The sequence below is a fragment of the Emys orbicularis genome, chromosome 3, assembly GCF_028017835.1.
Source record: "Emys orbicularis isolate rEmyOrb1 chromosome 3, rEmyOrb1.hap1, whole genome shotgun sequence".
In the NCBI taxonomy this organism is placed as follows: domain Eukaryota; kingdom Metazoa; phylum Chordata; order Testudines; family Emydidae; genus Emys; species Emys orbicularis.
The window spans coordinates 210,344,569-210,362,263 of NC_088685.1; the positions used below are offsets into that span (position 1 = coordinate 210,344,569).

Sequence of the window (17,695 nt, forward strand, 5' to 3'; positions counted from 1 at the left end):
TTCTGGATTTTAATTACTTTAAGCAGCTTACCACTTTAATTTGTTTTTAAATCAGTTTACTTAACTCCTAATGGTCATCTCTACCCTTTCCCTTTGCTTTCCCCAAGCTAGACCAGCACACCACTCCTCCCAGTCCTTTCCCACCTCCAACCTATCCTACTCACACACCCATCCCCTTCCATCACAGTGCAAACACATGGTCTCAATTCCCACCAAGAAGCTTAACTTATGAAACAGAGGTCAGACACCCATCCTGCTTGATATTTAGGGCCCAAAGACACTCAAGAACAAGCAGGATCTAAGCTTTTGTTTAAAGTACTTACCTAATCCTTGAGTCACAATTGGAAGGTTACACAAACATAATCGGCACAGTTGCCTCCCTGACCCTGCCAACAGCTTGAAACAGTGATTGAAATGCTGCTTCCCACTAAGTGCACTGGGATGTTAATGCCACTTTAATGTCAGCATAACCATTTAATTACAGGTTTCAACAGATTGGGGGAGAGACCAGAAGTGAAATCCACAAAGAAAGAAACCGAGGGAAGACAGAGGGAGTAGGAACATCTGTGGTCCTAAAAGGGGGCCAATTTTCTGACTACATGATGCTACTTCTAGATGAAATATTGATATAAGCAGCAGCAAAAGAAGTTTAGTTACTACAGTGAGACCATGTTCTTTCTACCCTTGATCTTCATTCAAGTCTCTCAAAGACCCCAGGGAAAACTCCATCACAGATTGACAGCTGGGAGGTATTGTAATTTTAAGTTTATTCCTGGCCCACAGGCCCTAAGAAGAACTCTGTCCTCCCCACAACACAGCTGAAAGGGGCTTTGTCTACACTGATGCAGAGAAGGCTTTCTAGACAATTCCATTGAGCTAATAGATGAAGAAAACACCTTTTTTGTCCATGCTGATAATCTCTGTGTACTGAAAGAGAGCTTCTGAGGAGGTATTTAACTTCTGCTTTCCTCTACATGTTCTAAACAGAAGGTGTCACTTCAGAACCGAAGTAACAAGGAAAGCCAAGTGAGACTTCATGGTTGCTTTGAAGTGTATTACAAAAATATGTGCAGGTTTAATTTTCCTCATTTTTACTGGAGCATTTAAATGTAAGGTGCCCCTTAAAAGCCACTCTCTTCCAGAGGGGAGTTTCTACGACTCCAACAGGAGACACTGCTTCAGACATTTATAATTGTCCCCCCTCATCTCCCCCCCACCCCCCAACTAGTGATAGTAGTTGGATCTAAGGGCAAGACCGCTACATTGTTCAGTGTGCGCTAGAAGTATAGCGAGCATAGCAATTTTCATAGGAAATGCTCAGATTAAAAGCCACCACAGACACAAAAGTTTACGTTTTGTACGTCCAGCCAAGGGGCTTATTCAATGCTCGGGCAGTTTACTGCTATAAATGGACATTCACATGCCATTTTCCCAAGCTATTAGGACAAGCTAACACTAACTAGCTAAAGAAAGTGTAGAGTGGGCTCTGAGTCATGGTGGGGTGTGCCAGATAAGTACAACTCTATATGTTTCTGTTTTAAAGTTCATTTGAATTGGCACAACACAGTTAGAAGTCTGCATGTCCCAGCAGATACCACACTAAGCTAGTGCCAGTCATATCCAGGATGATGGTGAGAGTCCTGTCCTCCCACAAGAGCTCTAACATGCCAAGTCCCTTAAGGCTCACTGCTCCAAGGTATCAAGATACAACCATTAAAAGAAAACTATCAACATGGACTGTGATTAAGGACATGCAGCCGGTGTTTCATCTAGAAATTATGGTGGTCTCACAGGTAATAGCATGGAATCTGGATCATAAAAGAAGATCAGCTGTGTGAAACTGACTCCAGAAGAGACTAAAGCAATGCTAACTGGAAGAGGTAATCTTGTTTGAGCACCAGCAGTTTATATGCATTATCTGAACTTTCAGTTATTTGTTCAGTACTTCCATGAAACATTCAATATAGTTTATTACGACATTTTGCTCCCTTTTAAGGCCACTGCAATTTCTGCCCTTTGTTTCTCTTCCTTCCCCAGCCTCCTTTCTTTCTTCTTTTCCCTAAGTTTGTGCATCACCTCCTTTCTCCCCTCTATTTTCTTCCCTGTTGCAACTCACATTTTCCCCAACCCCCTTGCAAGCTTCACTAAGACCCCATCCCTCAGTCTGTTAAAATGATCAGCAGTTAAACAGTGCTGACATAAGCTTTAGAATTCAAACCCAAAGAGTTTAATGGGGGCTGGGAGAAATTCACCCTTCTCCGTCATTACTTCAGCTGCCTGCAGACTCAGGAAGACAACAGCACATCAGTTACACTTTCCAAATGTGATCAAAGTTTTCTTTGCAACCATGAAGGCTAGATAGACCAAGTCAGCCACATACGTAGACAGAGAGGCCAGAACCTGCCCACAGGTCAGGTATTTGGCTTAAGTCATATACTGTTTTCATGCCCTTAAGCACTCCCTTGGTACTTCATTGGAGCTGTAGGTATTAAGCTGAAGTTGCCTTTTCCTCCCTACTGTATAAATACAAAACCCTAGAGTACAGAGAGCATTTTGTTTAAGGCATTTTGGTTTTCAGCTTTCAAAAAAACCAAAATCACTCAGCAGTTCCAGGACAGTTATTCTGTACTGCCTCCACAGGTCTCCAGTGGATAGAGTCAGTCCTCACCAACTCTGGGGAGGGGCCATGGTGTGTTAGTTACAGCACCAGGCCAACCACAGTGGTACAGACACTGGTACAGCCAACACACGCACACACTCCAGGGGAATTTAAAGCAGGGCCAGTCAGCAACACAGGAGGAAATCAGCAGAGCAGGGAGTGAAGACAGGGACAGGGCAAAGAGCACAGCATAAGGAGGAGGCAAACAACAGATCTACTCCTGGGCAGAGCCCAGCCAAGGGGAAGGGGCTCCAGGAAGGCAGCCAGCCCCACCGGTGGGAGGAAATCAGTCCCCCAGCAGGGGTGGCTTAGTCAGCAGCCCCTTGGCAAGGGAGGCAGATATTGGGGTCACAGCCCCACTGGGAAGAGGAACCAACCCCCTCAGTATGGGGCTCTGCCATCCAGCCCAAGGGGGGAAGCAGCCCCAAGGGAGAGGGAGCCTGGGGTGGGGGGGTCACAACCCCCCCAGGAAGGGGGAAGCAGCCCCAAGGGAGAGGGAGCCTGGGGTGGGGGTGGGGTCACAACCCCCCCAGGAAGGGGGAAGCAGCCCCAAGGGAGAGGGAGCCTGGGGTGGGGGTGGGGTCACAACCCCCCCAGGAAGGGGGAAGCAGCCCCAAGCGGAGGCGGGGGGTCTCAGCCCCCAGGGCGCCCCACCGCAACACGAGCCCCCCTCGTACCTTCCTCTTCTCCTCCACCTCTTCGGGCAGCGCAGCCATAGCGCCCGCCGCTCCTTGCCCACAGCCACCCAGTTCCCTCAGCGCCCGCGGCGGCTCATATAGGCTCAGGCCACCTGACCCATGCGAGCGGGGCCGGGCACCGCCTCCTCAGCGCCACCCCCACCTTCCCAGCAGCACGCGGGCGGGCGGGCGGCCACCATAGAGATCCAAAAGCCTTTCCTAGAAGGGGGAGCACTCGCCTGGCTTTGGGAGGCCATTTTGGATCCGGGCGGGAAAGCGTAGCTGGGCATGTACGCTTGGTGACCCTGCCCTTAGGTCAGAGGGCAGCGAGAGACACCCGTCTCCGTCACGTGTTCTCACCGCCCCTCCTATCACAACCGTAGCCTCCCGCCGACGTCAATCTCAACCGCCGAGCTCCGCGCCGAGGGGGGAGGCGAAATGCATTGTGGGCGTTGTAGTTCTCGGGATCCAGGAGCTGTACAGCCTATAGGCTGAGGGAAGGGGGGAGAGAACTACAAATCCCGAGAGGCGGCGCGCCGCTCTGGCGGGAAGGTAGCGGCGGGCCAGGCGCTGAGCGAGCGGAGGTAACGGCACTAACGGCTGGAGGGAGGGCGCTCGGATGGGGAGCGGGGTAAGGGCCACGAGCTCCGCGAGAGAGATGTGTCCGGCTGGGCAGAGCCGTGTCCCCCTATGGCCAGGTCCCCGGTGGGACAACAGCCTCCCGCTTCTGCCGCCGCCGGCTGGGGGAGCTGCCCCAAGCCGCGTGGAGACCGAGCTCAGCTCTCCTCAGGGAAGGAGGCATCCAGTGCGCTTCACCCCTGGACCTCCCGGCGCTTTGCAAAGGAGGACAGCGCCATCATCCCCATTTTATAGATGGGGAAACTGAGGCACGGAGCGGGGAAAGTGACTTGGCCATGGCCACCCCGCAGGCCGGTGGCAGAGCTCTCCGGAGTCCCAGTTTGCTGCTGTAGTCACTAGGCCAGGCTGCCTCATTGCAACACTCATCCCCGGAGGGAAATTTTAACTTGCTCTGTTTAAAATCAACATCCAGGAAGGGGGACTCTCACCCCAATGTAGTGGAAACTGGCAACACGGGTTGCCTAGTGGTTAGACCACTGGACTGCTTGGGGATCTTGGGCAAATAACTTTGCCTTTTGTGCCTCAGTTTCCCCATCTGTGAAAAGGGGATAGTGTTACTGACATTCTTTATAAAGGGCTTTGAGCACTATGGATGAAAAGTACAACATCAGAGCTAGATACTATTGTTATAAATAAGTTGAACGATGCTCATTGCAGTTACCACTGAGGTGAAATTAGAGTAGCAGCCATGTTAGTCTGTATCCGCAAAAAGAACAGGAGTACTTGTGGCACCTTAGAGACTAACAAATTTATTAGAGCATAAGCTTTCGTGGGCTACAGCCCACTTCTTCGGATGCATATAACATATATATAACATATGCATCCGAAGAAGTGGGCTGTAGCCCACGAAAGCTTATGCTCTAATAAATTTGTTAGTCTCTAAGGTGCCACAAGTACTCCTGTTCTTTTTGAGGTGAAATTAGTGGCTTGTATTTGCTACCCAGTAGGCAGCAGTCTTCTTGGCATATGTCAACTCTGAGCACGTGACCAGGATTCATCACCGAATTTGAAGGGGTAGGGCTAGAATTTTTTTTTCATTGTCCCTCTGTACAGCAAGTGTAGGCAGAGTTTAATTTTCCTTTGTAAGTGATCATGCGTTCTTTACACACAAACATCATGTGATTCAGGGCATAGAGCTTAGTATTCTCCTCCATAAAAACTCAAGAATTCCTTTAGTTTTTATTAGTCAGAAGACTTTCTTCTGTGTCAAGTATCAGGGGGTAGCCGTGTTAGTCTGTATCTACAAAAACAACAAGGAGTCTGGTGGCACCTTAAAGACTAACATTTATTTGGGCATAAGCTTTCGTGGGTAAAAACCTCACTTCTTCGGATGCATCCGAAGAAGTGAGGTTTTTACCCACGAAAGCTTATGCCCAAATAAATCTGTTAGTCTTTAAGGTGCCACCAGACTCCTTGTTGTTTCTTCTGTGTGTCAGCCACTAGAGGGCAATGGGCATATTAGCAGGTAGGTTAGAAATTTCCCCCAACCCCTAAGGATGGTAGTGTAAGCAAGGGAGAACAGTGTTTCATTGTAAAAACCTGGGTAGGGAGACAGTGCTTCCCTGAAACAACTTGCTTCTGGTAACAAAGTCTGACCTTTAGATATCAGTTTGCTATGCGCACCACTTCCCTTCATTTCATACACAAGGTAGTACATTTTGACAGTCTTTAGAATGTATACCTCTGTCATAATTTACAAACATCACTTCTTATTCTTTGTCTAGCAAGTAGCAAATTATGACAGGTAACTGACCTAAATCAGAGACTGGAAATAATTCTATTAAAAATGAAGAGTGGTCAACAGGATTAAAGAAGAGTGCCTATTGGCAAGAACAGATTGTTTTAATCAATTCTCTATTTGTTAAGCTTCTGTTCAGTGATTTATAGCAAACATGAACTATAAGGCTCACAAGAAGCCCAAGGTGGACTGACTTAAAAATTGTGTCTGAGAAGAACTGAAACTGATGTGTACTTAATGCAAAGTATAGTACTTCTTTACATGACCAGAAAGAATAAATGTATTGCTAAAAAGAAGGGATAAAGCCCCTATTGTAGGAAGAGCAAAACTGGCAAAAACCAGCCTGCCACCAAGTAAAAATGAGAAGTAATATGAAAATTGATATTCAGATTTTACTCAAAACCTGTGCAATTAATTTCAATGAGATTGGTTTTATGCAATGGGCTAAATTCTGCCCAGTTCAATCTACAGCGTTACTACTCATGATCTAATTTTGGCAATAGTTGCACACCTTGTCTTAGTAAGAAAATGATTGGAATGGATTGATTTGCCCTTCCCTACTACACCTGACTGCTCTATTCTTGTGTGCAGACAGAAAACTAAACTTGACAAGAGTCTGAATGTCAGGATGCTCAGAGCAAGATTCATGTCAATTTCCCATTGTTGCACACTGGAAAAGAGCGAACAGATATAAGAGGACACAGCAAACGTAACAGGACACAATACAATCCTAATTTTTTTTTTTTTTTTTTAAGTAGATCAAGATTTTGACATTCCTTTAAGCTTCAATACTGACTTCTCTGCTATACAAATGTAATAATAGGGAAACTGTATATTTTGGTATTCAAAATGTCATAGTAGGAAAGTTTTCCTTTTTAAAAGTACCTTGTTTTTATTCTAAACCAAAAAAAAAAAAAAAAAAGGACAATAACTATATTGACCGGGAAGTTATGATTTATTTTTCATTTCCACTACATACCTTATGGTTTCCCAAAGGAGTTAACTTACATTATACAAACAAGTGCAAACAATTCTGGGCTGGAACAGCTTGTATTGGTTTCCCCCCCCCCCCCCTCTTTCTCTTTTACAGTTCACGATGTAATCCTAAAATTACTAGCAATTCCCTTGATGAATTGATAGTAAGGGATGCATAAGGTCATTTGTCACTAGGATTGCTCCATCTACTAAGCTATAAGTGCTTTTGGGCACAGCTCTTGCAAGTTGTCCTGTGAGCCCCATTGACTTAATCAGGACTCCGTGTGAGCGCAGGGAAGTCCCTATCCAGAAGAACTTGTAAGATCAAGACCTTTGTATTTTTTTTCCTAGTACTCCTACTGTTTGAACAGTGTGTGGAGTGTTTGAGAAATGCAGTGAATGAAATGAAAAATACTGAAGTGTTTCAAGAACAAAGCAGTCCTGTTAGCTTATAATACATATTGCCTGCATGTTTTATTTGCAAAACATGGAATGAAATAACGGATTGCTAAGTGGATAGTTTTCAATAGAAGAAAACTTGGGCCCTAATACTGCAAGGCCCTAATACTGCAAGGACTTGTGCCTATGTTTAATTTTAAGCATACTAGGAAGCACACTTATTTCAATGCAACTACTCAGGGTCAGAGCCAAAAATTGCAACTACAACATACTTTTCAGAGCCAGGCTATAAACTAGACTAACTTACATTATACAAACAAGTGCAAACAATTCTGGGCTGGAACAGTTTGTATTGGTTCTCCCCCCCCCCCCCCCTTCTCTTTTACAGTCCACGATGTAATAGAAGTCTGCAGCTTCTATTAAAGAAATATCCTAAAATGTTTTTGCTTAAAAAGAGGACTTGTTTTATTCTCAGATTGTAAAAAAAAAAATCTAAAATTTTAATTTAAAATATATATTTTCCAAAAGAGCTTAAACTGGTATTTGAAGATTGCAAATATTTTTAGTTTATCTCCCTTCTCTTAGGCTTCTCCAAGTCTCAGCTCTCCAGATTCTAGGCTGTACATAATACTGCTGGCTGCCTTCTCACATGTACAGAGAACAAACACATCCACACCATTCCCGAAGAGCTCATCTGCCCTCTCTAGTCAGTTAATTCTAATGCAGGGACTTGCTTCTGTCTAGCCCATGTAGCTTGTGTCTTTCTCCCTGCATGTAGTACCATCTTCTCTGTATCTTCCTACAGTTTTGCTACTGTAAGAGCCTTCTGCACTACAGCTTCTCCCACTTGCAACAGCCTTCTTTTATCTCTCCACTGCATTTCAAAACTGAAAACGTTTTTTCCTCTTGTCTATATCTCTTATTTTATCTTTCCATCTGCTATTATTTCTCACTATTACTGTGTTGTTTAACTCAAAGTGGTAGGAGTTCAGTTGATATGAAAGGCACTAATGAATACTGTGCAGCTTTCATTTGTAAAGTGAGATGATAGCTTGATGATACTAAAGTGCAGTAACTCTTCAAATCATGGAAATTCTTTTTCTACAGTAGGAAATTATGGAAGGTTATGAATGCTCCTAATGGAAGAAAGAAAACTCTGTTTAACCATCTATACATGCTGCTTCTGGGAATGAAATCCCTCGAGCTATTAACCAGAAAATCTGGGAGACTAAAAATGCTGTTGACAGAACATTTTTGCAAAAATCAAGTCCCGTGTGTGTGCCTGTGTATCTCCTCCTACCTTTGCAGCAAGAAGAAAAAAGAGAATGGTTATGATCAAGTTGACCAAGAAAGATACATGAACTTGGTCCGTTCTGTCACATCTTCCAAAGCCAGCCCTCAGACACCGGAAACATTGTTTGAAGAAGATAATCTGATATATGGACCAGTGAGTAAGTTTAAGTCTCCAGTTAAGGATGTTGAAGCAAAAATTCCAAAAAATTGGGTCCCTCTGGTAAACTCCAATAAAAGAACTTTGCCTCCAAACAGTGACCGAAAGCACCTGCTGAAAATCGGTTTACAAAGGCACAAGGTGCCCAGTGTGACGAGTGTTCTTCAGCAGACCATGCCTTTGGATCAGGCATTCTACCTGAAGAGGTGGAAGCAGCGGATGATTCTGGAACTTGGAAAAGATGGTTTTGCAGAATATACCAAAAGTAAGTCTAACCAAAATGCTTCTAAAAATAATGGGCCAGGCTCTCAGCAGCATAGCTGCCGGATCTGGCCCTAGAAGACACACACTTTGCATATCCATATAGCAGCGTCCATTTCAGAATCTCAAAGCACTTTACAGGAATGCCTGGTATTAATGGACCACATTTTGAGGCCTTCCCTGATTGCTTATTCAGGGACACTCCCATTGACTACAAGAACCACAGGGGTTGAACCAATAACCTAATAGTACTTAGTGGTAAAGTGGGATTAGAATTTAGGAGTTCCTTGCTCCAACCCCCATTATGTTGGTAGTACCTGCTAGAATCTGCAACAGGTTGATACTTCCCACCTGATTTATGGAGTTTGACTAGAACTTCTACAGATAGAATGATCTTTTTTTTCCGTGTTTGGGAATAAAGTAGTTCACTGCACTACGTAACACCACAGTGTAACAATGATTGTCTGAGGGTCATGGAACACCGAGAATTTTTGGATAACTGGAGATGACAGTTCTGGAGACTTTGATATTTGCATTCAGGGACCCAGACCTGGAGTGCAGACTTCAAAGCCTGCTGGCCAGTTATCTGATTATAGACCACTGGCTGTCTCAACAGCCTGAGGCTCTTTAGCTAAGTGTCTTTGGTCATGCTGTGTGCGCCAAACCAACCAGAATTTGGGCAGCCGCTTGCCCAAGCTTGCTTGATATACTGAAGTCCTTAACTTTATATGTGAATTCCAAGTTTTTCTGTGAAGTCCTAGTGCATATGAGGTCTTTAATTCATAAAGACTGTCAACTGATTTCCCCATGGTCAGTGGAGCTAAGGCACCGTAGTCCTGCTGAAACACCCAGTCTTGGGGATGCTGGCTAGCTCTTTGACACTTCTTACATAAATTTTTGCTCAACTGAAAAGCTGAATTTGCTGTATTCACACCCCGTCTGTGTTCTTGAATATTTTCATGAACAAACATACTAGCAAGAATGTTCTACAGAAACAGCAAATTTTAAGCAGCTATCATTCCTAACTCAAACCTTATCCTAAGAGTTATGTTCAGTCAGGTAACAGGTGCATCCAATTAAAACTAACCATCACAGCTTTGATATTGAATACAATGAACTGCTCACAAGCATTGTACAGGCCAAGACTGATTCATAGAAATTGTATGGCAAATATGTTTGACTAAAGAATAAATCTGACCACATCGTAAATTGCTCCACTCAATTCATGAATACAGAGGCTAATTTAGATTAATACCTTAAATAATTCCATTATTTGTTCCCTTCCCCTTCCTATACCCTTGAAGCTGTTTCAGCACCAAAATGGGGCTGATTTTAGAGTCTGATTTTTAGCTAAGCTAAGCTGATTGTATAGTAGTTTTTAAAATACGTATTTATTCCATATATGAGCATTGCTTATTAAGAAAGGGGTTTTAAAGATCTTTTTTTCTGTCATCTTTCATAGACATCTTCCTTCAAGGAAAACTATTCCATGCAGCTTTGGAATCTGTCTTTTTGTCTGAAGAGGTTCCGTTGAAGGAGCAGGAAAAAGATACCACGGTCTCTGGCTACTTAGCAAGTGTGCAGCATGTCCTGAGAGACATCAGTGGAGTAAAAGCTCTTGAAAGTGCAGTTCATCATGAGACTCTTCACTATTTAGGCCTTGTGGATTGTGTGGCTGAGTATCGGTGAGATGCTGGTTCTCCTATTATACCCCACTGTGTTTTATATGACTTTGGTGACCAAACAGCTGGCTTGTGGGCCAGATCTGGCCTATTTGATGTTATGTGGCTCAGATGGTAGGACACATCAAGTAGCAGCTGGGAGGTTGAGTGGACTGGGGGAGGAAGCCAGAGAGACTGTGGAGCTGAAGAGGCATCAAAGCAACAGCACCAGGGATGGAACAGGGGAGGTCAGGCAGGTTCAGAACGAGAAATAGGGATGGGAGGAGGAGAACAGGTTGCCCTGCTAACAGCAGTGCTGCTGTTCTTTAGTGAGTAACCTCTGCACACCACTGGAGCATCACATTAGCACGAAAGGGCTAAGTGAACCAAAGTGGTGTCATCTAGAACTGCCACTGGTATTTGTACTTATTGGTCCCTGGATCTAATCCAGCCTGTGCAGAAGGAGTTCATAACTTAGGCTGGCACCAGCAATGTAATAATTACAAGTGACACCTCATCAGCAGGAAACAGGAGAAATAGAGTAAAGTGAGTGACTTACATGTCTGATGTCATGTTTTTTCATTAGCACTAAGTTTGACTAAAATACTCCCCTTTTGCTTGGTTTTACAGAGGCCAGTTATGTGTGATTGACTGGAAGACTTCAGAGAAATCAAAGCCGTATCTCCGGAACACATTTGACAACCCACTACAGGTTGCAGCATATACCGGAGCCATAAACCATGATGCTAATTATGACTTCCAGGTCAGTAGGCCTACTCCCTGCTGAGACAAGCAGGAGTGCTCACATCAACTTCATTTTTCCCACTCACGTCCTCTAGTCACCCTCTATCCAATATAGAACTGCAGCTAGCATTTACACACTTGTACCTGTCCCAACCTAAGCTAATTCCACCATCATTGCTGCTCCTGCTGCCTCCCTTGGTCAGCAGTATGTTGTCAGTGTACTCAAGGAACTTTCCACTCATCAGGCCCTTAGCTAATGGCGCAGCTATTGAGAAGTGCTGAGCTCCCAAATCTCCAACTGAACTCCGTGGGAGCTACAGGTGCACGGCCCTATGGAAAGTCAGACCCTAACGCAGCAAGCCAGTTTACAGTGAGAACATAGCATCTGGGCAATGCACAGCGGGGGAGAAGAACCATCCAGCTCCATGCTGCTTTGCATGAGGTGGCATGTGAAAGGGGTGGAGAGGAATCAAACTCGAGAGCAGGCAAACAAGGAAATGAGCTAGCAACAAACATCCTGATTGCCTCGTAGAAGAGTGCCTTAGTCCACTGGCAATTGAATGGATGTGGTTAAATGCTCTCCTTAAACCATCCGGGAACATTACTCCGTTCCTTAGCGGTGAAGGGAAGTGGTGCCCATTACTCAACAGCTGAGGAAGGGATGTGTGTTTATAGACTCCAAAGAGGATCTGCTTGGCCTGAAGGAAGGCGGCTCCTGATTTGGAGAGGGGAGATTAAAGCAGGAGAAAATGACAGGATACCCCAAGGCCCTGTCGAGGACTTTCTAGGAAAGGAAAGAAACAGATCAGTTAAGCTGAGGACTTGTATAATACTATGGCAGGATCATTTCATTGAGAAATATAGGAAGTAGCTACATGGTTCTGTTCCTTTTTAAAAAAAAATGGCTCTGATAACAGGCCAATGATATCACTTTATTCTTCACTGTTAACTTTTTATGTTATTTTATTTGACAAGTCTGTTAGGTAGTGGAACATGCCGAAGTAACCATTTCCTTACAGCCTGATTTGCTGAATAGCATGGGCCTGAATCTGTACTGGTACAGGCAAAAATCTACTCAAAGTCAATGGGAATTTTGTCAATGTCCAGAACACAGGATTAGACCCTTAAGGCCTGATATGCAGGATTGCTGGGCACCTACAACTCCAAGTCAGTGGGCACTCCACACTTTGGAAAACCAGGCTCCTGGTGCTTTATTGTGAATAACATTGCTTATTAAAGTTAGTGGGTTTTATTTTAGCTTTACATTGATCTACATGGTGAAAATGCAATTTAATCTTTGGAATAGTCAACTGAACCTGCATATTGATATTGAACAACTGATGTCCTGCTTTTCATTGCAGGTTAGTTGTGGACTCATTGTGGTTTCTTATAAAGATGGCTCCCCTGCACATCCACATTTCATGGACTCGGATCTGTGCTCTCAGTATTGGAACAAATGGCTCCTGCGCCTTGAAGAATACACAGAGAAGGAAAAAAACAGTGCAATTGAGACAAGTTAGAGGGGTGTGGTCTGAGCACAGAAGTGAAGCGGGAAGTCCTGAATTTTAATCTAGTCTCCGATACTGACCCTCTTTGACCTTGGGCAAATCACTTAATATCTCTGCCTCAGTGTCCCATTTGTAAATTGGGCCTAATACTTGCCTACCTTACAGAGGTGCAAAGAGGATTGAATGGGCCAACTTAAATTGGGCTGATATTTACATTTTGCAGCAAGCCTTTATAAAACCTGAAATCAATAGAAATGTTCCCACAATTAAAGAAAAAATCCAGTTAAAAGTTTATGTAAGCAAACTATCACACTCTTGCAGTGTTTGAAACCTAACCCTTGCTGAACTGAGAACATGAAAGTGAAATTGACTCTGAACCAAAGCAAAACTTGCATTGTCAGAGCTGAGTGAAATGCAAACAATAAAGAGCATAAGTAGTGACAAGTAGACTGGATTTTAAACATTTCAGCTCTTGCTAATCTCTCATCTGTTTACAACATTATGTTGACAGTGTCCCTTTGAAGCCAGAAAAACTGCAAGTGCTAAGACTAACTAAACCTGCATTAAGCAATCACTCAGGATGTTAAGACAAATTGGTTGCTTTAGCAGAAGTGGCCCCCAGAAGAGGAGCAGAAATGTAATTGGCATAGCTGAAGACTACCCGTAAGAGCCCCCTAAGACAAGAGGTTGCTCTAACAAGAGTGGACTCACTCTCGTACAGGTTTCTCTGCATCAGTACAAAGCTGGGTCTCTCACATAAAGCAAAGTGAGAATGAAACGGAGGCTTTGTACCTTAGGCCCCAATTGGGCAATAAGTTCCATGCAAAGACTCTTGTGCCAACACAGCTCCGCTGATTTCACTGGGGTGATGCATAGATTAAGGGGGCCCACCCATGCAGAACTAATTGCAGGATCAGAACCTTGGGATGTATATTGATGACAGTATATTTTTCAGAAATCTTATTTTGTGATTTTGAAATTTAAGAACTGAAGATTTAAGAACTGAACGCTGATGCTAGTTCTTAAATAAACAAGTAAAAACGGCAACCATATCCTTCACGGACTACAAAGGTATCTTGCTTCCTGTTGACTATGTTAAGTTGACTAAATAACAAGTTTATCGATTAATAATTAGTCCTAAAATACAGGAGTCACATTTGAGACTCATTTCATAAAAACGAGTTTGTAAGAAGAGATGATAACAAGATAGTGTTGTAAATGTTGAATAAACACTGAGCATTTCTTCTTAGGTGGTGTTGCTTTGTGAATGTGTCAACTTTTCCTATTTGTTTCATTCCTTTGAATCATACACTTGAGCTTTTCTTGTCATCACTCAGGATTACATATTTAAGAACAGCTGATCCATAATTTTAAAGACTACCAACCAGACAGTACCTGAAAAGGACTGAACAGGTTTGCTTTTGAACAGAAGAAGGGCCATGCTGGGTCAGACTCGTATAGCTCAACGGTTCTCAAACTGTGGGTCAGGACCCCAAAATGGGTCACGACCCTGTTCAGGCTGAAGCTGAAACGCAACGCCCAGGGCCAAAGCCCGAGGGCTTCAAGTGATAGGCCCCCTGCCTGAGACTGAAGCCCTTGGGATTCGGCTTTGGGCCCCCCCACCCGCCCGGGGCAGTGGGGCTTAGGTGGGCTTAGGCTTCAGTCCCAACTCCTGGGGTCTTGTAGTAATTTTTGTTGTCAGAAGGGGGTCGCAGTACAATGAAGTTTGAGAACCCCTGAATTGTAGCCCAATATCCTGTCTTCCAACACTGACCAATGCCAGACACTTCAGAGCAAATGAACAGGTCAATTATCAAGTGATCCATCCCCTTATCTTGTTACCAGTTACTGATCCATGAGAGGACCTTCCTTCTTATCCCATGACTGCTTACTTTGCTTAAGAGATTTTGGTGTGGGATCTTGTCAAAGGTGTTCTGAAAGTCCTAGTACGCAATGTCAACTAGATCACTCTTGTTGACGCCATTAAAGAATTCTAATAGATTGATGAGGCATGATTTTCCTTTACAAAAGCCCTGTTCATATAGGTGTATGATAATTCTGTTCTTTACTATAGTTTCAACCACTGTGCCTAGTACAGGCTGTTAAGACTAACTTCAGTAAGTGCCAAGATCACCTCTAGAGCCTTTTTTTAAAATCAGTTTTACGTTACCTGTCCTCCAGGCATCTGGTATAGAGGCTGATTTAAACAATGGATTACATACCACAGGTAGTAGTTTTGCAATTTCATGTTTGAGTTCCTTCAGAACTTTTGGGTCAATCCCATCTGGTCCTGGTGACTTACTACTATTTAATTTATCAGTTTGTTCCAAAACCACCTTTAATGACACCTCAATCTGGGACAGTTCATAGGTGCTGGAACTACGGGTGTTGCTGCACCCCCCTGGTTTGAAGTGGTTTTCATCATATCCAGGGTTTATAGTTTGATTCAATGGCTCTCAGCGCCCCGGGACCGTTCCTCAGATTTGTCACCTAAAAAGAATGGCTCAAGTGTGGGAATTTCCCTCACATCCTCTGCGGTTTAGGTGCTGTGCAACAGCATTGTCTTCCCTGAGTGCTCCTTTAGCACTTTGATTGTCCAGTAGCCCCACTGACTGTTTGGCAGGCTTCTTGCTTCTGATGTACTTTAAAAAAAAAATTTGCTGTTTTTATGTGTTGCCAGTTGCTCTTCAAATTCTTTTGTCCTGACTTTTATACTTGACTTGCCAGAGTTTTTCTTTCTAGTTTCCTCAATAGGACTTCACTTCCAATTTGTAAAGGATGCCTTTTGCCTCTAATGACCTCTTTTACTTTCCTGTATAGCCGTGGTGGCATATTTTTGGACCTCTTACTGTTTGTTCGGGGGATTGTTGGGTTTTGGGGGGGGGGGGTATTTAATTTGGGCCTCTATTATGGTGTTTCCATGCAAGCATTTCACACTTGTCACTGTTCCTTTTAATTTCTGCTTAATTAGCTTCCTCGTTTTTGTGTAATTCCCCTTTTTGAAGTTAAATGCTACTGTGGTGGATTTCTTTGGTATTCCCTTCCGCCTTTACAAGGACATTAAATTTAATTATGGGCACTATCACCAAGTGGTTCAGCTATATTCACTTCTTGGACCAGATCCTTAGAGCCCTGTGCAGATACAAAATTTGTCTCTGCATGTGATCTGTAAACATGGCCCCTGGATATAAAGCAGAGATCCGCAGATTTGCAGGGCTCTAGATATAAAATTTGGATCCGCATCCATCCGCGGTCCACAAACATGGTATCTGCATCTGCAGCTATAAAGCGGATGTCCGCGTATTTGCGGGGCGCTACGGATCCTGGGCTCCGCTTAGAACTAGATTAGGAATTGCCTCTCCCTTGGTGGGTTCTATAACTAGCTGCTCCAAGAAGCAGTCATTTAAATGGTGCATAGAAATTTTATCTCTGCTTCCTCTCCTGAGGTGACATGTATCAGTCAATAGGGGGATAGTTGAAATCCCCCTTTATCACTGGGTTTTCTGTTTTGTGTAGTTTCTCTAATTGCCTTCAGCATTTCACTATTGCCATCCTGCCGAAATGGGGCAGCAGTATATTCATAGTGCTATATTCTTCTTATTGAAGCATGGACTTTCTATCCACAGAGATTGTTTATTCAGGCAAGTTGGATAAGCTTCTAGCTGTAGATAGAAAGCCAGATTTGAATTTGCAGTTCCTACAGAGCACGCAGCAGTGTGGAAAACAATGTAGTGAAACTCCAAATCAGCTATTATGACACTTCCTTGTTCACATCTTGCCTGTGAATTGTGTGTTTACGTAAGAGTTAAGTAGCTTCCTAACTAAAAGGACAACTGTGACCCAGATGCGCATTTGTGGTTCACTACTTTGTGTCAGCAGCTCTTCTCAGGCCTGTCATACTCACTGCACCTAACACGTGTCATGAGCTATACCTAAATGGTGTCTCATAAGATATTTGTAAACCAATAACTCACTGATAGTTAACGTTCTTGCATGATGCACGTAGAGGGTGTGTACAAAGAATTATGAATATGTGCTAGAATTATTTTCTTAAAATGTGTTGGGCAAGCAGGGCATAAGTCCAGTGTGCCCTAAACAAAGGACTGTGTATTTGCTTGTCAGGCAGAGACAACAAAGGTCTAATGACATAAAAGGTAACAAAGCTGTCAAGAGGGGGAGAAGATAGCTTGACATCTGCATTCCAGCAAGAAAGAGAAACCTTATCTGGACTGTAATCATTTGAGGTTTAGATCCCGTGTTAAGTAATTCAAACAACTGATTGTATACAATATTACTGTATTATAAAAGTATATCTGCTAAGCAAGATGTGACCACGAACAATAAAGGTCCTTTTTACATACAAATCAGCAGGGGGATGGGAAGTTCACAGGAAGGGAAGAACTCCAGGAGGTCAGCCTGAGTCAGGGGACAAAACAGTAAGTTTGGGAAGATGTACGGAGAAGCCATGTTGGCACCCATCACTGGACAGACAAGGGAACAGAACTCTGGTAAGTGAAGAAAGAGGAGTTCCTTCGACCAAGGGGGTCAAAGTCTCTGGGATTGGAAGACGGGGAAGAACCTTGAACAAACACTGTAGCTTGTTAAGTTAGGTCTTAGCCATTAGAATGTGTATTTTTACTTTTGTTTGTGACCCTTTCTAACTTTCTTCCTTCTATTTGGTGTCAAAACCTATGTCATTGTGTTATTTTTTTTGTTTTATTTTTACGATACACCAACTCCGAGCTGTGCTTGAAGGGAAGGGAGCATTTGCCCCAGCTAAGTCAGTAAGCTGTAATGTGCTTTTGTCTCTTTAAAAGAGCAAACAAATGTTACTGGTGCTCTGAGTGTTCTACGGGAGGGCAGACAACATGGGAAATTCAGGACTGGTGGCGTGTTGGGGTCATCTTACCAAGTGTAACCAGAGTGGGGCCAGGGGTAACAAGCTGGCTGCTGGAATCAGAAATGCTGAATTAGAGCTAACCCA

General features: G+C 43.7%; 2 protein-coding genes across 2 annotated transcripts in view; one reads left to right on the forward strand and one right to left on the reverse strand.

The window, feature by feature from the left end:
• The window catches only part of SNX5 (sorting nexin 5), a 39,397-nt gene extending 35,926 nt beyond the window's left edge, over positions 1-3,471 (reverse strand). The window contains exon 1 of the mRNA XM_065400363.1: positions 3,337-3,471. Coding sequence (XP_065256435.1) covers positions 3,337-3,375 — 39 coding nt within the window. The 5' untranslated portion in view covers positions 3,376-3,471. The remainder of the gene's footprint in view (positions 1-3,336) is intronic.
• Positions 3,472-3,874: 403 nt separating this feature from the next.
• Positions 3,875-12,960, forward strand: MGME1 (mitochondrial genome maintenance exonuclease 1). Its single transcript, XM_065401792.1, has 5 exons — positions 3,875-3,920; positions 8,195-8,802; positions 10,261-10,483; positions 11,090-11,222; positions 12,565-12,960. The coding sequence occupies exons 2-5, from the start codon at positions 8,214-8,216 to the stop codon at positions 12,721-12,723; spliced, it is 1,104 nt and encodes a 367-aa protein (XP_065257864.1). The 5' UTR covers positions 3,875-3,920; positions 8,195-8,213; the 3' UTR covers positions 12,724-12,960.
• Positions 12,961-17,695: the final 4,735 nt, after the last annotated feature.